At 39.8% G+C, this 19031-nt stretch overlaps 1 protein-coding gene across 1 annotated transcript; it reads right to left on the bottom strand.

Annotated features, from left to right (window-relative positions):
* Positions 1-1194: 1194 nt before the first annotated feature.
* Positions 1195-18902, bottom strand: LYSMD2 (LysM domain containing 2). The gene is made up of 3 exons (XM_036735954.1): positions 18395-18902; positions 2944-3272; positions 1195-1837 (listed from the first exon to the last, which is right to left on the bottom strand). Exons 1-3 carry the CDS (start codon positions 18680-18682, stop codon positions 1795-1797), a joined length of 660 nt encoding a protein of 219 aa, XP_036591849.1. The 5' UTR covers positions 18683-18902; the 3' UTR covers positions 1195-1794.
* Between the last annotated feature and the right edge of the window lie 129 nt (positions 18903-19031).

Genomic DNA, 19031 nt, shown 5'->3' with positions numbered 1-19031 from the left:
CTCTCTAGTGATATACTACACATCTGTGAAAAATAGACAAATTGCAAGAGAAAAAGCTTTTAAAATTAAACTTAATTAAAACTACAATTAAAATAAAAGCTGATTAGCACATGATAGAAACACCACTGTACAGGAAAAAAGAGTATTGGTCTTGGAATCCAAAGATCTGAGTTCAGTCCTAACACTGGGCAAGACATTTATGTTCTCAGAAGCTTGGTTTCCTTATCTGTAAAACAGAGATAAAGATACTAACACTGTCTACCACTCAAGGAAAGTGCTTTGTAAACTTTTATGTGCCATACCCGATCTGTTGCCAAGTCCTGTTATTTTACCTGCATCTCTTAAATATGCCCCCTTCTCTCTTCTGATACCACTACCATTCTGGTACTGGTCCTCATCACTTCAACACCTGGCCTGCTGATTGGTTTCAATGCCTCAAGTTTCTCTCCACTACAATCCATCCTCCACCCAGCTGTCAAAGTGATCTTCCTAAAGAACAGGTCTGACCACATCACACTCCTACTACATACTCTAGTGGCTCCCTCTTAGCTCCAGGATCAAATATAAAATCCCCTGTTTGGTGCTCAGAGCCCTTTGTAACCTGCCCCTCCACCACCACCACCTTTCCAATCTTCTCACATTTTACTCACCCCAGCTCTGGGATCTAGTAACATTGTCCTCCTTGCTCTTCCCCCCATAAAACGTCCCATTTCCTCACTCTGGTCACTTTCACGGCTGTTCCCCCTTCTCATTCTGTTTCTTGGCTTCCCTGGCTTCCTTCAAGTCCCAGATAAAATTCTTCCTTCTATGAGATACCTCTCCTGATTCCCCTTAATGCTAGTGCTTTCCCTCTGTTGATTAGCTCCAATTTATCCTGTCTCTGTCTCTTGTCTCTACATAGTTATTTTCATGTTCTCTCTCCCATTATACTGTGAGCGATTTGAGAGCAGACTGTCTTTTGTCTTTCTTTGTATCCCCAGCCTTTAGAACAGTGCCTGGAACGTAGTAGGTGTTTAATAAATGTCAAGTGACTGACTGACTATATGAATGTGGAAACTTTTCGCTAATGCAGATGAGTAATGCATTGCCCAGAGGACTGAAAAGTGCCTTCCTAATGGTCATAGTATGTGTCAGAGGCAGCATTTGAACCCAGATCTTTTCTGATTAGAAGACCAGCTTTCTATCCACCACGTCATATTGCATTGCATTTCAGAATATTATTATCAACAAGCCTATTGTTATTCCTTTGTTTAAAAAAATAAAAGATTTAAGTATGTAAACATAGTTTATTTTCAGTTTATTTTTCAAAATAGAGGAATAAATTTGGTTCTTCATAATGATACAGCATATGTAATACATACCTAAATATATGTATCTATATATATATATATATATTTCACATCAGATATTATAAACACACAGCAAATTCATTCTCACTAACAGGGCAATTACTCTCTATTAGAGTTTCCAAAGATAAATTATATTTTGACTTTGACCATTTAAATTGGGAAGTCTTTAATGCTTTAAGTATTTACAAAAGCCAGCCTAAAGATCAAGTCATCCTACAAAAGAGTGAGCTCAGGGATATAAGTTTACTTATCATGCCATAATGAGGATATCAAGTTATAGAAGGCAGAAAAGGACAAATAATTTCAGTGCCATTACAGTCAGTGAAATTACCAGTGCATCACTTTAAGAAATCCGCAATGAGAATCCAAAAGGCAGCCTTCTGAATCTTCAGTTGTCCTCTTTAAAATCCAAATGTTTCTTCTTCAAAGTCTGTCCATTAACCATTTAACTGTGGTAGAGGGATGTTGCATAGGGACTATCATCATCTCTGAGGGTAAAAAGTACAGACACAGACAATTTGAAGAGCTACAAAACCACTTGCTAGTTATTCTATGAACATCTGAAGACAAATATTTGAAAACAAGTGTCTATGACCCTGGACAAGTCCCTTAACCCTGTTTGCCTCAGTTTCCTCATCTGTAAAATGAGCTGGAGAAGGAAATGGCACAAAACACTCCAATATCCTTGCCAATCAGGTCACAAAAAGTCAGACACAGGTGAAATAAATGAACATCTATACCTATCTCAATATCTACTTTGTGAGGAAAATCAAGGGGTCCTCGATCCAGGCATGTTGTATCTTTCCAGAAAGTTGTGGTGAACTGCAAATATTTGTTTTGTGAATCTTATTTTTCCTATAATGCCCTAAATTTTCTGAAATATTCCCACTTCTGCATTTACTCCTAGAATGAAAAATAGTATTTCACTACCAACCTCTAGGGAATTGCTTTCCTAAAAGGTCTTAGTACTTACCACAGAACAGCAAATTCTGCCTCAACACTGAGCACTGACAAATTACAGAATTTTAGAATGAAAAGAAACCTTAGAGATCACCTACTCCATCCCCTCAAAAAATGAGGGCCGGAGAGATTAGGTAGGTCACTTGGCCCAAGGGTCACACGGCTAGTTGATGGCAAAGCTGGAACTAGAATCCAGGTCTCCTGAATTCAGATCAAGTGAAGTATCTCCATTTTGGATCACAGATTTAAAACTCGAAGGGACTTCACAGAACAGTAACCTAGTCAAATCCTTGTCTTACACATGAGGAAACTGAGGCCCAGAGATGGGACGCGGCTGATCTACTTTCTTGCCTGACTCCTGGCACTAGTATATGGGTAGGCATGGTGCTCCTGAAGAAAAAAAAAAGCCCTAACTCATTTATATGCAACAATTAAAAACAAAGATCAAAGCAAGCAGACAGGAAAGACTTTAAAATGGATGCAGTGATATAATTTAGAATTCATATGTTCAAATGTGCTCCTCACATCCAGGGAGTTTTAATTTTTAAAGAAGAAATGGAAAGATTTAAATAAGCAAGGGCACTTAATTATTCTTTGGCCATGGAGGCTCTGACATTTGAAAGAGTATTGTTACCTGCTATCTTTTAGTTTTCTGGCTGCCTGTGTTGACAACTTGATCTGCAAATCTAGTCTCTGTAGAAAATCTTTGGCAGACACTTCTTCAGGCTGAATAGACTGGATATCAGAGTCCTGAGGAACAGGAGAGACAACGTCTTCTTGGGCTTCCACTATCTCTCCTTCTTGAGAAAGATGGCTGCTGTCCACCATTTCATTTTCAGGAGACTCGAGCAAATTAAGCCCATTGAATAAAGGTTTTTCTGATATGATAGGGATATTCAGAATTTTCTTCAGAAAAATACAATCATTGGTAAATAGTTTATTGGCCCTTTTTATTTGCTCCATCTAGAATATATTAAAAAAGGAAATAGCAAGTTACATACACTTAAATTCAGGAAAGTTATTATTTTCAGTAAAGTAGGTATAAATAGAAAAATTATTTGCAATTATTAAATCTGTATTTCCCAGTCTGTTTTCCAACAATGTACATAGGGTTTCTCCAATTATTTTATATGATGTCATGAAATTCTCAAAGTAAAATTACTTTCATTTTTAAAAAATCTCATTTACTCATATATCTTCTTCCATCCGCGTTTGCATGAATGGAAGAGAAATTAAATCAATAAGCTACACTTTATATATTCTTTGGGAGGGGCGGGAAGAAGGGGAGAAATAAAAATTAATAACCTTTAGGAGGAATTAGTCAGTATAAGACAAAAACCAAAACAATATAAAGTGAGTAGAAGCTTTAAGTTATACTTCTGTAAGTACTTTAATTTAGAGCCATAGAGCCAAAGTTTCAGCTTTTCTACAGGTTGCTCCTGTTCATGCCTTCCTGCTATACTTTCTGACTCCTTGTATTCATACCACTTAGTTCAAAACTAATTCTATTATTCACTCGGCAAGCCCTTTTCTCCCTCCTTTTGTGTGTCTCTTTCCCCCACCCCCCCATTAGATTGTGAGCTCCTAGAAGGCAGAGATTGTATTTTTTTATTAATTGTAACTCAGCACTTGAGCACTTAATAAATGTTTATTGGATTGGATTACAGTCAGTTCTCCCTTTCTATAAACAGACAATTGTCCAGACCTCTACACAAAGATGCAAATTTGTAATGCAATTTGCCCCTCCCTACCCACCCCATTTAGCCTGTATAACAAAGGCATACACAAAATAATACCTTTATGTAAGTCATAAAATGTACTAAAATGCAGACATATTGAATATTGCACCATGAAAATAAACAGAATTATGAAATGAAAGGTGAAGTTAATGATAAAGTATGGAAAGAATTGTATAGTTAAATTAAGATAGGTTTGCATCGTGTTGCCCCATCCCCACTCACTGTACCAAGCTTTATCACTGGTAGTTGGCCATGCAACCTTTTTTTTATGAAGCTATTGAGAGATGTTTGGACAGCTGCTCTCTGTTTTGATTCAGCAATAGCAAGCAATAGTATTCTCAACTAGTCTTTGAACTTTTAAAAATCTTGAAGTATTTGAATCAATCTTTTCAATACAAGAAAAAAATTCACTCAAACGATGAAATGCTTCTGCCACCACTTTGCTGTGAATCTTTTTGGTTCAACCTTGGTTCCAAAGATTCCCTTTCTTCTTCTACAATCTTTACATCTAGCAGTTCAATCAGATCCTCATTTAGAATCCTCATTTAGATTTCTTTCAGAATTTATTTAAAGTCAAATTTGTGTAATGTGAATTTATTTTAAAGTGAGAAGTGTCTGGATTGGATTGAATGAAGCACCTACTATACGCAAGGCACTGTGCTAGACACTGGGGACACACCAAAAGGGAAAAGACCTTACCCTCAAGGGGATTATATCTTCCTGGGGAGAGATAATATTTAAACAAATAAGGATTCTTTGAGGAAGGGCAGAGCACTAACAACTGGGGGGGAATCACAAAATGTTCCCCACCAGAGGTTGCACCTGAGGTCAGTCTTCAATAGAGCCTAACTAGTCACATGTTGCTGCTTAGCTTCCTGGTTTGGGGCAAGTCATATAACTTATTTCTTATTTGGACTTTAGATGAAAGGAAAAAAGAAAGAGAGCAAGGAAGGAAGGAAAAAAGAAGGGAAAGAAAGAAAGGAAGGAAGAAAGATGAAAGAAAGGAAGGAAGGAAGGAAGGAAGGAAGGAGGGAGGGAGAGAGAGAGAGAGAGAGGGAGAGAGAGAGAGAGAGAGAGAAGGAAAGAAAGATAAAGGAAGGAACGAAAGAAGGAAAAAGAACAAACCTGATGATCTCTAAAGTCTAAAAGTTCTTTGATCCATGCCTTTGCTCTGGCTGTCCCCCATGCCTGTAATACATTCCCTCCTCACCCCTGCCTCTTAGAATCCTTTGTTTCCTTCAAAATTCAGCTGGAATGCCCTCTCTTTATAGGAAGCCTTTCCTGATCTCCCCCAGCTACTGATTCTCTCTTCCAAAATTACCTTTTATTTATTTACACCTATAATGTGTGCACAAAATGTCTCCCCTTATAGAATATGAGGTCCTTGAAGGCAGGAACCATTTTGTTTTTCCCTTTGTATATCCAATGCCTAGCACAATGCCTGGCACATAAGAAAATGTCTTTGTTACTAGGATCCAGTATCCTCTAATCTCTCTCTTTCTCACTGTAGGAATTTTGAGTCTTTCTAAAAGTTAACCCTGCAAAGCAATTTATATTAGCACTCCTCATTCAACTGTAAAATTCTAAGTTTATGTGTGATGGAAAATGTAAAGTAGATGGAAAGATGGTAAGTAAAAGGGACTGACTTCAAAATGGCAACCCCTTTCACTTTAGTAAAAACTTTCATTAAATGAGCTTAAAAGAAGCTGTTATTTTTTGTACAATAGGTTTGAACGATAGCCATAATTTATTATTTCCAAAAATCCAGAGTTCCTGAAGCCTTTTTAAAAAAGAAAAAAAAAACCTTCTCATCAGATGGTAGGCATCATTTATTCAATATCCAGAACATGAGGACTTCGGAGCTATTTGACACTATCAGCTTTCTGGATGGGGGAAGGAGAGTGGTGTGTTGGGAAAAGCACTGGATATGGAATTAAAAGACCTAGATCTGAATCATGGCTCTACCACTTACTACATATGTAACTATCTTACTTATTATTAACTTAATTTTTTTATCATATAAAAAATAATTAATATAACTAATACAATTAACTTAGTAATAATATTACTTATCATTAACTACATGACTTATTGCCTTGTCCTCCTGACATTATTTCTGGCTTCCTCTGTTCTTCAAAACCATGTCTGCAAACTAGTTGCTTTCATTCCCTCCCCCCAACCCCAAGCTTCTCAGCCCCCTTTTGTGTGTTAACATCCCCCTTTAGAATGTAAGCTTCTTGAGATCAGAAGCTGTCACCTTTTTGCTTGTACTTTTATCCCCAGAGCTTAGCACAGTGCCTGGAACATAGTAAACACTTAATAAATAACTGTTTCTTTCTTTCTTCCTTTCTTTCTATCTTTCTTTCTCTTTCTTTCTTCCTTCCTTCCTTCCTTAAACAAGTCACTCAACCTCTCTGAGTCTGTTTTGTTCTTGTTATTCAGTTGTGTCCAACTCTTCATGACCCCATTTGAGGTTTTCGAGGCAAAGATACTGGAGTGGTTTGCCATTTCCTTCTCCAGCTCATTTTGAAGATGAAGAAACAGACAAACAGGATTAAATTACTTGCCCAGGGTCCCACAGCTAGCATCTGAGTCCAACTTTGAATTCAGGTCCTCCTGACTCCAGGCCCAAAGCTCTATCCACTGCTCCACCTATCTTCCCCTGAGTCTGTTTCCTCAGCAGTAAAATGAGGGAGTTGGCCTAGATGATGTCTAAAGTCTGGGCCAGCTTTAAGTCAATGATCCTTATTAATTACAGGCTTCCTTATGGGTGATGGTACATCATGGGGGACATTTGAGACATCTGAGGCAGTGACATTTGAGACAAGCTAATATTCAAAACCACAGGAGAACCAACTAAAGACTTAACCATACTCGGTCTTCTCACATGATTATAATTTGCTTTCTAAGATCTCATTGTCTTAACATTAGGTTAACTGGAAATATCTATTATCTGGTACTGCAAAGTCCTGAAATACTTTCTGAGGCAGAGAAATATTTAAATAGCTTATTAGATATATTTTGATTCCCTAATAGTAATTTGTATATTATATAAATAATAACTCTCAACTGACCAGAGCATGCCATTTTCTAAGCAAATTAATTCAACAAGCATTTATTAAGTGCCAACTACATTCCAGGAAAAATATGCCTGCCCCATATCAAATCTATTGCCAAGGCTTATTGATTTCACCTTTGCACCATTCTGAAAATATGTCCCCTTCTCTCCTCCAACACTGTCACCATTCTGGTACAGATTCTCATCACTTCAAGCCTGGACTACTGCAGAAGACTTCTGGTGGGTCTGCCTGCCTCAAGTCTCTCCCTCCTCCATTCAGCTACTAAAGTGATTTTTCTAAAGTACAGGTCTGATCATATCACCCCTTACTCAATAAACTTCAGTGGCTCCCTATCACTTTCAGGATCAAATACAAAATCTCCTGTTTAACATTCAAAGCTTTTCATAACCTAGCCAGTGTCACTAGCATGTAAAGTTCTTGAAGTGGAGAAACGTGAAATAAGGCTAGAAAAGTAGGTGGGATCCCGATTGTGGGAGGCCAGAAATACCAGACTATTTGAGCAGAAGACCAACACGGTCAGACTTGCTCTTGAAGAAAATTATTTTGGCAGCTGTGTGAAAGATGGATCGAAGAAAGGATAGAATAAGCAAACTGGAAACTGGTAGACCAATCAGGAGGCTAATACAATAAAGCAGACAAGAAGTGATGAGAGTCTGAACGAGATTGGTGGCTGAGAAATGGATAAATTTGAAAAATGACAAGATTTAGCAACTGATAAGATATGGGGGTTTAGGGATGGGGGAGAGTCAAGTATGATGCTAAAGCTATGAACATGGGTGAATACAAGGATGATGGTACCCTCAACAGAAGTAGAGACCTTTGAAGGCAAGAAGAATTTAGGGAGGAAGATAAATTCTGGCTTGGTCATACGGAGTTCGAGATGGTTATGGAAGAGAGATCCATCCAGTGGTGATGTAGAACTACAAGTCAAGACAGGGCTTCAAGCATGATTTAAAGACTTGGTACTCATTTCCATAGACATGATAGCTCCACCCATGAGAAGCAATTAGATCATGGAGATGGTACGGAAAGAGAAAAGGGTCCAGGATAGAACAATAAAGGATAGCCATCCTGAGGCAGCAGGAAATAGACGATGATCTATCAAAGATGACTGAGAACAGTCAAAAAGGTAAAAAGTACATCTTGCTGAAGAATGTCTATACTGCAAATAATAGTTGTTTCTGTTTTGTTTTGGGGTTTTTTGTTTTTGGAGACTGGGTCTCCTGATCTTACCCAAGCTAGAAGTACAGCAGCCCCTTATGGGGCCATTCCCAGTACTGACCAGCATGGAAATTTTGAACTGCTCTGTTTCCAACCTATGCTAGTATGTCCCTCCCTAGGCACCATGGTAGCCCACCCACCTTCCCCCCAGCCCTGCCCCACCATATTAGTGTGAGGCTTAGTTCCCACACTGGGCCTTTAACCCTACTGCAGCTAAGAATTCCTGAGCTCAATCTATCTGCCAACTTCCCCCAGTAGCGGGGGTTACAGGCATGTACCATCATGACTAGCTGTTGATAGGTATCTAATGGACATTTTAAGGGCTTTTATTAAGATGAAACATCCACTTAACAGTGTGATTTGTCAATGTAGCATTGATAGAATCCTAATAAAGCTGCCCCCGGCCCCAATATTCTAATTTCCTTATAGGCCCCACTAAACAGCAGACTCACTGCCCCTACCTAGCCACTCACCACTCCCACCACTCCCCACTCAATACCTTAACTTCTTCATATGTGCCTCACTGCTCACTAGAAAAACAGGTGGGAACTCATATTTCTCACAGAAACAGCAGGCATGTCCATGTGATGGTATCCCAGCCACCTCCTCTACCTAGCCACTGTCCCCAGACCCATTCCTCATATTTCTCACAGAAACAGGAGGTGTGTCCATGCACTCACCCACAACCACATCCATCTAGCCTTAGATAGGATCACAACATTCAGCCAATCAGAAAGCAGCACCTCCAGGATGCCCAAGCAGGATGTGGACCCCAAAACAAAGAAGGGACTTTCCTAAGTAAGCACCTGCACAACAAAAGCAAAAGCTGTCCTTTAGGTGAACTTATGATGTAAAGAGGCTTATTATAATATCATTATCATACATACATGCCCCCTCAATGGGTTTTCTGTATGCATTGTGGGCAATCACATGTTCAGTTCCACTGTGGCTGGAACCCTTTCCCTATTACCTAATCCCTTAACAAACCCCTCCTGCCTTTTTAATATTCATAATTTCTGTTATGTAATTGCATCTTTACCCTATTAAAAAATCCATCATGCTTTCTCTGAAGGTGCTGGTTCCTCCTGGGACTTAGCATGAGAGGCATCAATCTCAATAAATGCCCATACTTGGATTAGGGGTGGTCTGACTCTGAATTCTTTAAGTAGGTTCCACCACAACATACCATGAAACCACAACAGTTTTTGGCATCCCTGGGTGGGCAGTCTAAACCACAACAGCATCAGAAGTTATTTCCAATATTTTTGCATCTTGTACATATGCAAACCAAATCCAGCATCTAAATGAGGAAAGATTAAACAAGTCTATACAGGACATATGGAGACTTCTCACAGAAAAATAATAAAAAAAAAAATCCCGACATTATCTTCCATAAAGGAAAGAATGTTAGATCTGGAATCAAAAGATCTGGGTTCAAATTCCATCTCTATCAGTTACTCCCTTGGGCAAATCACTTCTCGGCTAGAAGAGGAAAGCATCTCAGTTTCCTCTTTTATAAAATGAGAGAGATGGTGTCTAAGGTTCCTTTTAGTTCTAAAATCCTATTATCTATGTTAAATAGTTCACAAGGCAACTAACTGAATGCTTGCTAAGGTTATTTTTTTTCCTCATAAAGCAAGAGGCAGAATGTTAAAAATAAATAATTTTTTTTTAAAGCAAAAGACAGTAAGCAACAGAAGTTTTATTTAGAGAAAAACACCAGAAATCAAGAAAGTTTGTTTAAGGGGGGAGGGGGGCAAGACCTCTTACATATACTCAATACTTCATACACACCCACCTAAATAAGATCCTGAACAGTCTTAGCTATGCTATATTTGAGTGGATTTATTAAGGACTTTGATTCACTGAGTGCTGGGAAGTACCCTCATTACGTGCTAAGTACCATTAAAAAAAATAGAACAGCCAAATTATGCACAAATGGTGAAAGAGTACTATAAGTACTATCAATGATGACTTAAAAGAAACTTAGCATTAATAAGGAGCTCATTAGGTAATATATTCTCACGTAAACTTTTTTTAAAAAATAAGGATCTATTCACTCTTTAGGGAATTTTTAATAAAAAGACAATTTAAGTCATTGGCCAGGTTTCCTATTTCCCATGCTGGATCTGGACATCATTATCCTCAAACTTAATTGTTTATTTTAGATAGATAGAGAGATAGATAGATAGATAGATAGATAGATAGATAGACAGAATGAACACACACATATATGGCTGGGGAGAAGGGGAGGAAGTTCAGAAGATACAAAGAAGAGACCCAGGCCCTGCCCTGATGGAACTTAAAGTCAAATAGAGAAGGTAAGGCAGGGAACACAAAAAGGAAACTGTAATACAATATAGAAAGTGAAAGTGTGGCAAGATCTAGAGAAAGTGCTACATTAGTTCAGAGAAGGAGCTGATTACTTCTAGATGGGGCTCTCTCTTCCTTCTCTTTCTACACTCTGGATTTCTCTTCCCTGTTTCCCAATAAAAAATAGCTGTCTTTTCTAGCAATTCAATAGCTGCCTGGAGAGAGTCAATTTCGCCGGAAGGCTTAAATCTGAGCTAGGAGGGAGGGCTCTGCCTGCACCAAGAAACAATGCCTGATGTTGCTTTCACCATTAACAATCAATCAATTTGTATTCAGAGACTACTACGAGATCCATATTCAGCAATGAAAACAATCTAGGTGAGGTAAAGACCCTAAAATCTCCTTCCTTTTCCTTTTCTCTAAATGGGTAACCATTTACAAATGCATTTTAGGAAAAAGGTCTGAATCTGATAACTAATGTCATGAGAGCCTTACGTAGTGTCAGTCAAAAAGCATTTATTAAGTACCTACTACCCCCAAACACTGTGCACAAACCAAAATCTCTCGCTATTTGGAGATACGAAGAAAGACAAGAAACAACCCCTCCTCTCAAGGAACTGACAGTCTAATAGTGCAGACAAAATGCACAACAAACAAGACACGTATAGATAAACCGAGGGAAGCTCAGAGGTAAGGCACTAATACGAAGGGGGATCAGATCGTAGAAGATGGTGTCATACAGTGAAATTTCCAGATGTGCTGAGTAGGAATAATGACCCACAGAGGCGGACAATTTTCCCCAAATGTATCCATGCCCTTCATGTCATTGTGATAACTTATGACACAGAGATTACACTAAGTAACCTACAGAGTACTTAACCTCCTCCCTGGTCTAGCTGGAGACAGAGAAATGTCTGATTCAGGCTTGGCTCTGACACTTGGCTTGGACTCTTAATGTCTGCCCCAGTTTCTTATTTGTTTCACTTTCACTTAGTGTACTCCTGATTACTGGGCCTCAGTAAGAATAAGTGACTTGGAACAAAATCAGTGCAGCTAGAAGAGGAGGAAGTGTCTGCTGGGAAAAGAAATCTGTACGTCAAATATTTCTGATAAAGAACTCTGATTCTAGAATATACAGGGAGTTGACACAAATACATAAGACCTTGAGCCTCAAGAGATAAGTGGTCAATGCTTCTGAAGACCCTCCAAGAGCTGCAAACACAATCAACAACCACTAATATAAGTAACAAAAATTAAAACAAACCTGAGTTTCCATCTCACACTCATGAAATTGACAAAGATGATAAAAGATAGTTTAAAATGTAAAAGCCTATACGTACCCTAATTAGAGACAGAATGGTCTAATGAAGAGAGGGATTGACTTGGGGTCAGGAAGACCTGGGCTCAAGGCACTTAGACTAGCTGTGTGACCCTGGACACAAGGCATTTGAACTTTCATCCCAGACTATATGATAGAATGCTGGGCTTTAAAGGCCTTCACTAGATGTTAACTGGAAAGAGCTAGGTGGCACAATGGATGGAGGACTGGACCAGGAGTCAGGAAGATGTAAATTCAAATCTAGCCTTAGATATTTGCTAACTGTGTGACCCTGGGTAAGTCATTTAACCTCCCTCAACCTCAGTTTCCTCATCTGTAAAATGGGGATAGGGTTCTTGTGAGGATCAAATGAAATAATATCTGTAAAGTGCTTAGCACAGTGCCTGGTACTTAATAAATGCTGATTTTTCCTTCCTACCTGTGTAAATGGAGACAGATTCAACTCATTTGAGTTGCACACCTGTATCAGTGGTGAAAGATGCCTATCACAATCATAGGTGTGTCCCCCACTGTGGTTGATTTATTATTCACTCCTGTAAATTCTTATTTGACAACTAAAGAGACAGGTGCAGATTTCATTTTTAGGAGGCACAAGTACATTCTCTCATGCATGCACACACACACATTACACTATATATCTACACCTATATACATTTTATATATGTTTGTGTCTATTCACATATAAATACTGACATTATAGTCCTTTTTGTTCCATTAAGAAAAAAAGGGTTGTTCATCTCCTCAAGTCATCTCAGTATCTCTTCAAAATAACAGTTAAAACTACTATTTCTACAACATCCTACTCATCTTTTAAAGATACAACAACAGTATCTGTAGTCTCTCTGAGATAACCTAGTAAAATGGATATTACATTTCTCCCCCTGGCCAACAATTTTCAGTCCCCTAAAGATCATTTTGGAGGCACATCAAATCCATATTAATATTATATGCAGTGCACATAACATAATGGAAAGCGCCACTTTACAGAAGGAGAAAAACAATAAAACACTAGCAATAGTAATAATAGTAATAGTTAAATAGAACACTATATACACATCAAAAATCTCAAAGCAGCACTGGATTTAATTCATTAATAAGAATTACCTCTGAATCCACGAGTAACCATTTCTCTTGTTTCTTCTACAACGTCATCAGTTAGTTTAGTTAGTAATTAGAGGTAGAACAGTTCTGGTTCTTTTGTAACCTGTGGACGTGTGTGCGCATGTGTGTGCGCGTGTGTGTGTGTGTGTGAAGATTGAATATCATTATCTCTAAGTTTTGTAGTCTTTTTCCTTAGATATCCTTACAAATAAAATTTTATATAGGAAAAATTATAGGTCTCTGTTTGGGTACTGCCTCCCTCTCTGGCTCCCCCCAACACTGACTAAACTGGGGTCTTCTTCAAGCCTAGCCAATTTTGGTGGGTTTCTATACATAGTACAGGTTTCTGTACATACTTCCCCACTAGAAGCATTCCTTCCTGAGCTATTGTTTAGTGTTCAAATGGAACGGATATAAAAGGTGGATAACCTCTCCCAAAAATCTTAGCTAGCTCATCATTACTTCTGTATTACTCTTCATGGAGTCCAATTAGCCCTCTTATGGGCAACAGATGGTTTCTATAAATTGTTTTTATAGAACCTTCATTCTCTGGTGTTTTTCTATACACTGGTTAAGTGTATAGAACACTTGAAAAGGAGTAGTTTTCCATACATTTGCTAATTTGCAGGTTACTTGGCCAGCTATCCTTTATTCCCAGGACTTTGTCACCATGCCCCCACCTCCAGTTTTTTAATCCATTTTTACGCACTGTCTTCTCATTTTAGAATGAGTTCCTAGAGAGCAAGAACTTGTCTTTCTCTTTACTTAAATTCATATCCCCAGTGCTTAGCACAGTGCCTGGCACACAGTAGGAGCTTAATAAATGCTTGTTGACCCAATTTGACTTGACCAGGGTTTCTCAAAAATAAAAGCTGTGTCACCTGGCTGGGGCTTTTGGAAATTAATACAGATATTATGCCTTGTTGATTTCCCTCCCCTCCCCCCAGAATCCCTCTGAGCTAAGGCCATAGCTAGGTGGCAGGCTTTCTTCACCTTCTCTCTCAACCACAAAATGTATTGATTGCAACTGCATGCTTTTTATCCTCAGAAATTCTAAAGCTCAAGTCATCAGGTAGGTGTGGTTCATGACCAAACATTGGCAAATATAGTGCAAAGCCTGTGGTATCATTTCTGGTGGAGTTGTATACATGTACTAAAAAATGCCACATGTGGGATCTACTGAGATTTTTGCTCAAGCTTCAGTGTTCCCAATATGTTCATCGGTTTTCAATTGAACATGCTGTGGATCACCTCAAAGATGGTAAGTTATAGTTCTTAATTTCTTAATACCTGTCAAAGCTAACATCTCTTTAAGCAATCTGCTTTCAAAGTCTCTACTTTAGTCAGGATGAATTCAGGCAGTGAAACCAGAAGAGGAAAAATATTTCTACCACAACAATTTAGCAAACGTGGAAGCATTTCGGTTTCTGGTTGGATGTGCCTGTGCATACACAGTGAATGGATCAGTTGCTAATATAATATATAATCCTGCTACACATGTGGCATTTTAATATTTATTTTCTTAGCCACAGGGGTATTATCTTATAATCACAGATGTAAAGTGACTGATAACGCTGCTAGTGATTAATGGTAGTAGCTAATCTGTTTTGTTTGATTTAATTGCATATAAATTCATTGTTTATTGCTGTATGGACTATATTTATGGAACAGTTTAACATGATTGGTTGTTAAATATGAGTTTTTATTATCACTATTTTAAAGATGGATATTTATATGTTTAACATGAATTGTAATATTTTTAGGCTGGATCTTCCTAATCTTATAAGTAGACCCAGAGAATAAAAATAAGGACATTATAAGAATATTGAAAAGAAAGTCAAAGAATTGTAAAGTTACAAGGTAATTCAAAGTAATGTCAGAGTTGGGGAGTTCATTCTGTCAGCATTCTATAAACCAGCAATCTATTGGATAATTCAAAAATACCGGATACTTTAACAGTAAGCAACAGTGCCTGAAAGTTGATTTCTACATTCTTTTCTAAGAAAGAAGAGTTGGTCATAGGTGAGATCTGAAGCTGTGTACTCTTTAGCACAAAAATATAACTTATGTGTGTTCAAAAACCACAGGCTAATTCCCCTCAGTTGTACAAATGAATGATACCTGTATGTCAAGTAAGGCCTTGGGTCTCCTGAAGTGCACAGAGAAGTGTACCTTAGGAGCAGACATAAGACAAAATACCTCTCTTCAAACAGCAAAGATAGGCCCAAGATAGAAATTCTCGGGAAAGTATTTTTGGTCTCCTGAAGAATATTCTGTAAAAGTCTTGGCTAGTTTTGGGATAGATCTCTAATAGGGCTGGTAGGCTTCTTATAGGAACAAGATGAATTGTTTGATAGAAAGCCTTAAAAGGTCCTACACTAAATTTATCCCCTCAATGAGATTTAAGTTCCTTAAGGACAAATCTATTTTCATTTTTGTCTTTGTATCTCCAGTGCCAAGCATGATTAAAATCCAAAGTTTTTCACAACTAAATTATCTTAAGGAGAAAGTGAACTACACCACTAAACAAAATGAAACAAACAAAAATCTTCTAGTATTTAATGAGACCAAATTTCCCTTTCCAGTTTAGAATATAAACAGTGTCTTCCCAGAAACAGACTCCACCCTCTAAGAAACAGAAAGTAGAAAAACCTTGGTCTGCACTTATGAGCTAATTGTGGAATCTTCTGTAACCTAGTTTTTTGGGGGTTTTTTTTGGTTTGGTTTTTGTTTTTCCTTACCATAGCTCCAAGTGATCTTAGGTGTGTAATACGAGCTTTGAGAAGGCTAATGTAAGGAGAGCATAATAGTGATTGACATCTTTGGAGTCAAAAAGAGAATACAGAGCCAGATTTGCAACACAAGAGAATTGCTTTGAAGATTACTAGGACCTAGGCAGAGAAACTGGGGATAAGAAAACTTATAATAAGTAAGGAATACATTAATTGGCCAGGAGGTAGATCAGTTTAGGAAAGGTTTCAGAGCAAGAAACAGCTGAAGGTTGCTGACTTGACAAAGATTCAAACAGTCAGACTCCAATTTAGGGGGATTTCTGTTCAGGGAACTTCCCCACCTAGTTGACTACAACACAGTCCAGCCTAAAATCAAGAGTCAGGCCTGGAAAAAAAGTAGACTGTAAGCTCCTTGAGGGCAAATATTACTTCATTTTTGCCCCTACATTGTATCTCCAGTGTAGGCCTATTATTGCCTTGCACATAGTAGGTCTAAAATAGTTATTGACCCGAAAATACACACACACACACACACACACACACACACACACACACACGAAAGACTTTGTTTTCCTTGATGATTAGAGAAGCAGTGAGAAAGAGTGCTCTAATTTAGATCAAGTATAAAACTAAGGATGGAATTAGGAAGTGATGCAGAGAAAAAAAATTACATTGTTCTAAGCTCAATGAATCAGGATAAATAGTCTATGTGCTGTGCCTATTTATATCATATATATGTACATATATTATATAACATATCAAGATGTCTTCACATTGTAGTAAAGCAACTCTGTACTCTAAATAGCTCTCTTGTGTAACATCAGGATAATCCACAACAGAGAAATAAATGCTAAGGGCTATTCCCAAGCGCTTTATATTTGAAGAAAAAAACTCTAAGTCTTAGTGGTGGTATAGTTGAATTCCAGAGAGCCTTCCATTGGAGCAGCAGTTCTCAAACTTTTTGCTTTCACTACCCTTTACACTTTTAAAAATTATTAAAGACCTCCCCCCACCCCCTGCCAAGAGCTTTTGGTTTATGAGTTATATCTGTTGGTATTTACCATATTCTGAATTAAAATTTATTATTATTAAAATATTTTTTGACCTTGCAGACCCCCTCAAAGTGTCTTGTTCTTGGACCATGCAGTGTATTAGAGTATGTCTTGGCTGGTTTTCCTTGACAGCACCCTCTGGAATTCTCCAAGGTGCATAGGTCTGCATCTGGTTAATAATGCCAATGAATTTCTCAGCCTTCATTGTGGTCATACACAAAGAGAATCCATTCTACAGACTGATTTTCAGCTCTCGGAAATTTAAGGTGACCTGGCAGATTTCTTAACTTCCTCTGGTCCTGACCCCAAAACTAGCCCGGGGGAATCCAGATAGCTTAACTGAACATTATGGCACTTCACAGAGAACTCCCTAGAGGTACAATAATGAGTTCATTTGATTATCAAGTATCCTCACAGCATGTTAGATACACAGTACACTAGGATGTGTTTAAATGATACAAAGAAAAGATTGGTAAATAAATACCCGCACAAGTATGCAAGACAGATTACTCCGTCTCTCTTCTTTGGTCTGGTAAAGAAGAGATAGTCTCATTTTAACGGTGAAGTATATAGATAAGATCATCTACTGTTTCCTTCTCTCATGCTTCTAAGGTATTTCAGGAGAGAACGCTGAAAAGGGATCCACAAAGGTTTGGGGAGAAAAAAAGTCCTTCACCAACAATGGAAACTCGAACTACATAAAGTAATTTCTTAACCTAAAAATATATATTCCCTGAAGTCTCCCTCTTCTCTCTCCAGGGTCGTAACTTAATATGATTAAGACATCCAGAAGCTGATAAATTTATAATAAACACATCTACCCCTATGCTCACCTGGACCACAGCTCTTGGCTGCTGCTTAGCAACAGGTGTCTGTCACATTTACAGATGCTAATGAGCCCAGGGCTGTAATTTCACATCTAAATTAAGCACAGTCTATTGAACCAAATTATCCGCAGGGACAATTGTGCCATCACTGACTCACTGCCACACCCTGCTTCTACATTTAAAAAAAAAATACACGCACAATAACAATCTAAATTCTTTTCTCAACAATGCTCTTTGCCCCGGCTCTGCTAGAGAGGAAAACACAGCAGTGCAGCCTCTGCGCCTGAAAATCACGTTCAAGTGGCCCCCATTCCTACTTACATCCCCGCTTACACTCGACAAGAGGGCATGGACCGTGTCTTCAGCGTGGCACCCCACATGCATGGGCACTCGGACAACTACTATTAGGTGATTACGTTCACGGCCCTGGCTCATTCATCATCCCCGGCTGCTCCAACCAGCTGAAGTAACCTTTGCAATCACAGGCTCGGTAACCTGGCCATCGTGGTTTCTTCCTTGCCTGGTGATCCTCCCCTTACTCCTCCTCCTCCCATTCCGGAGCTCCTTGCTCCTCGAATCCCGAGCACGCCAGGCCAGGATGCAGGGGTCCCCCCACCCCAGCCTTGGCTCCCTCTCTTCCGGCCCCCAGCTCCCAACCCCCGGCTTTCTGCTCTCACCCACCGTGACCCCGTACTTGAGCGCGATGCCCTGCAGCGTGTCCCCAGCGCACACCCGGTGCTGCACTTGGCGCTCGCAGACGACGGCGGCCAGGGGCGCCCGCACGCTGGCAGTGCTGCCGTATGAGCGGGTCTTGGTGCTGGCCAGGCTAAGGGACAGCTCGGCCTCCTCAGACTCCGAGCCCGATCGGGAGCGTGGCGGAGGCGGCGAGGGCGCCGGAGCCAGGGCCGGCTGCCTGGCCGCGCGGGGGCCACCTTCCCGCAGGGACAGCGCGGGCGAGAAGTCCGCCATGGCTCGGGCCGAGGCCGGGGCCGCCTGCTCGGTAACCTTGCTCCGTTAAGGGGGGGGGGGGCGCCTTGTGCCCCCTTCTTCACCGGGGCCACGGGCGGAGGCGAAGGGGTCTGAGGCTCAGCGGGGGCATGGCCGGGACATCTCCGGGGCCCTCCTCGGCGGCTCCCCGTGCACCGCAGCAAGCCGGTACCTGCAAAGAGAGGAGAGAGCAACGGCGGGGCAGCTTGCCGCGGAGCGTGGCTGTCACTGACCCCGGGGAGGGGCAAGTACCCGGCCTGGCTGCCTGGCTGCTGCACGCACGGCAAAGGCACCACCCCCGCCGGGGGAAGTGGAGCTGTTGTGCTTTAGA

This window comes from Trichosurus vulpecula, chromosome 8, assembly GCF_011100635.1.
Source record: "Trichosurus vulpecula isolate mTriVul1 chromosome 8, mTriVul1.pri, whole genome shotgun sequence".
Classification (NCBI taxonomy): Eukaryota; Metazoa; Chordata; class Mammalia; order Diprotodontia; family Phalangeridae; genus Trichosurus; species Trichosurus vulpecula.
Note: the sequence above shows the minus strand (reverse complement) of the source record. Positions and strands in the feature narration are given on the sequence as shown.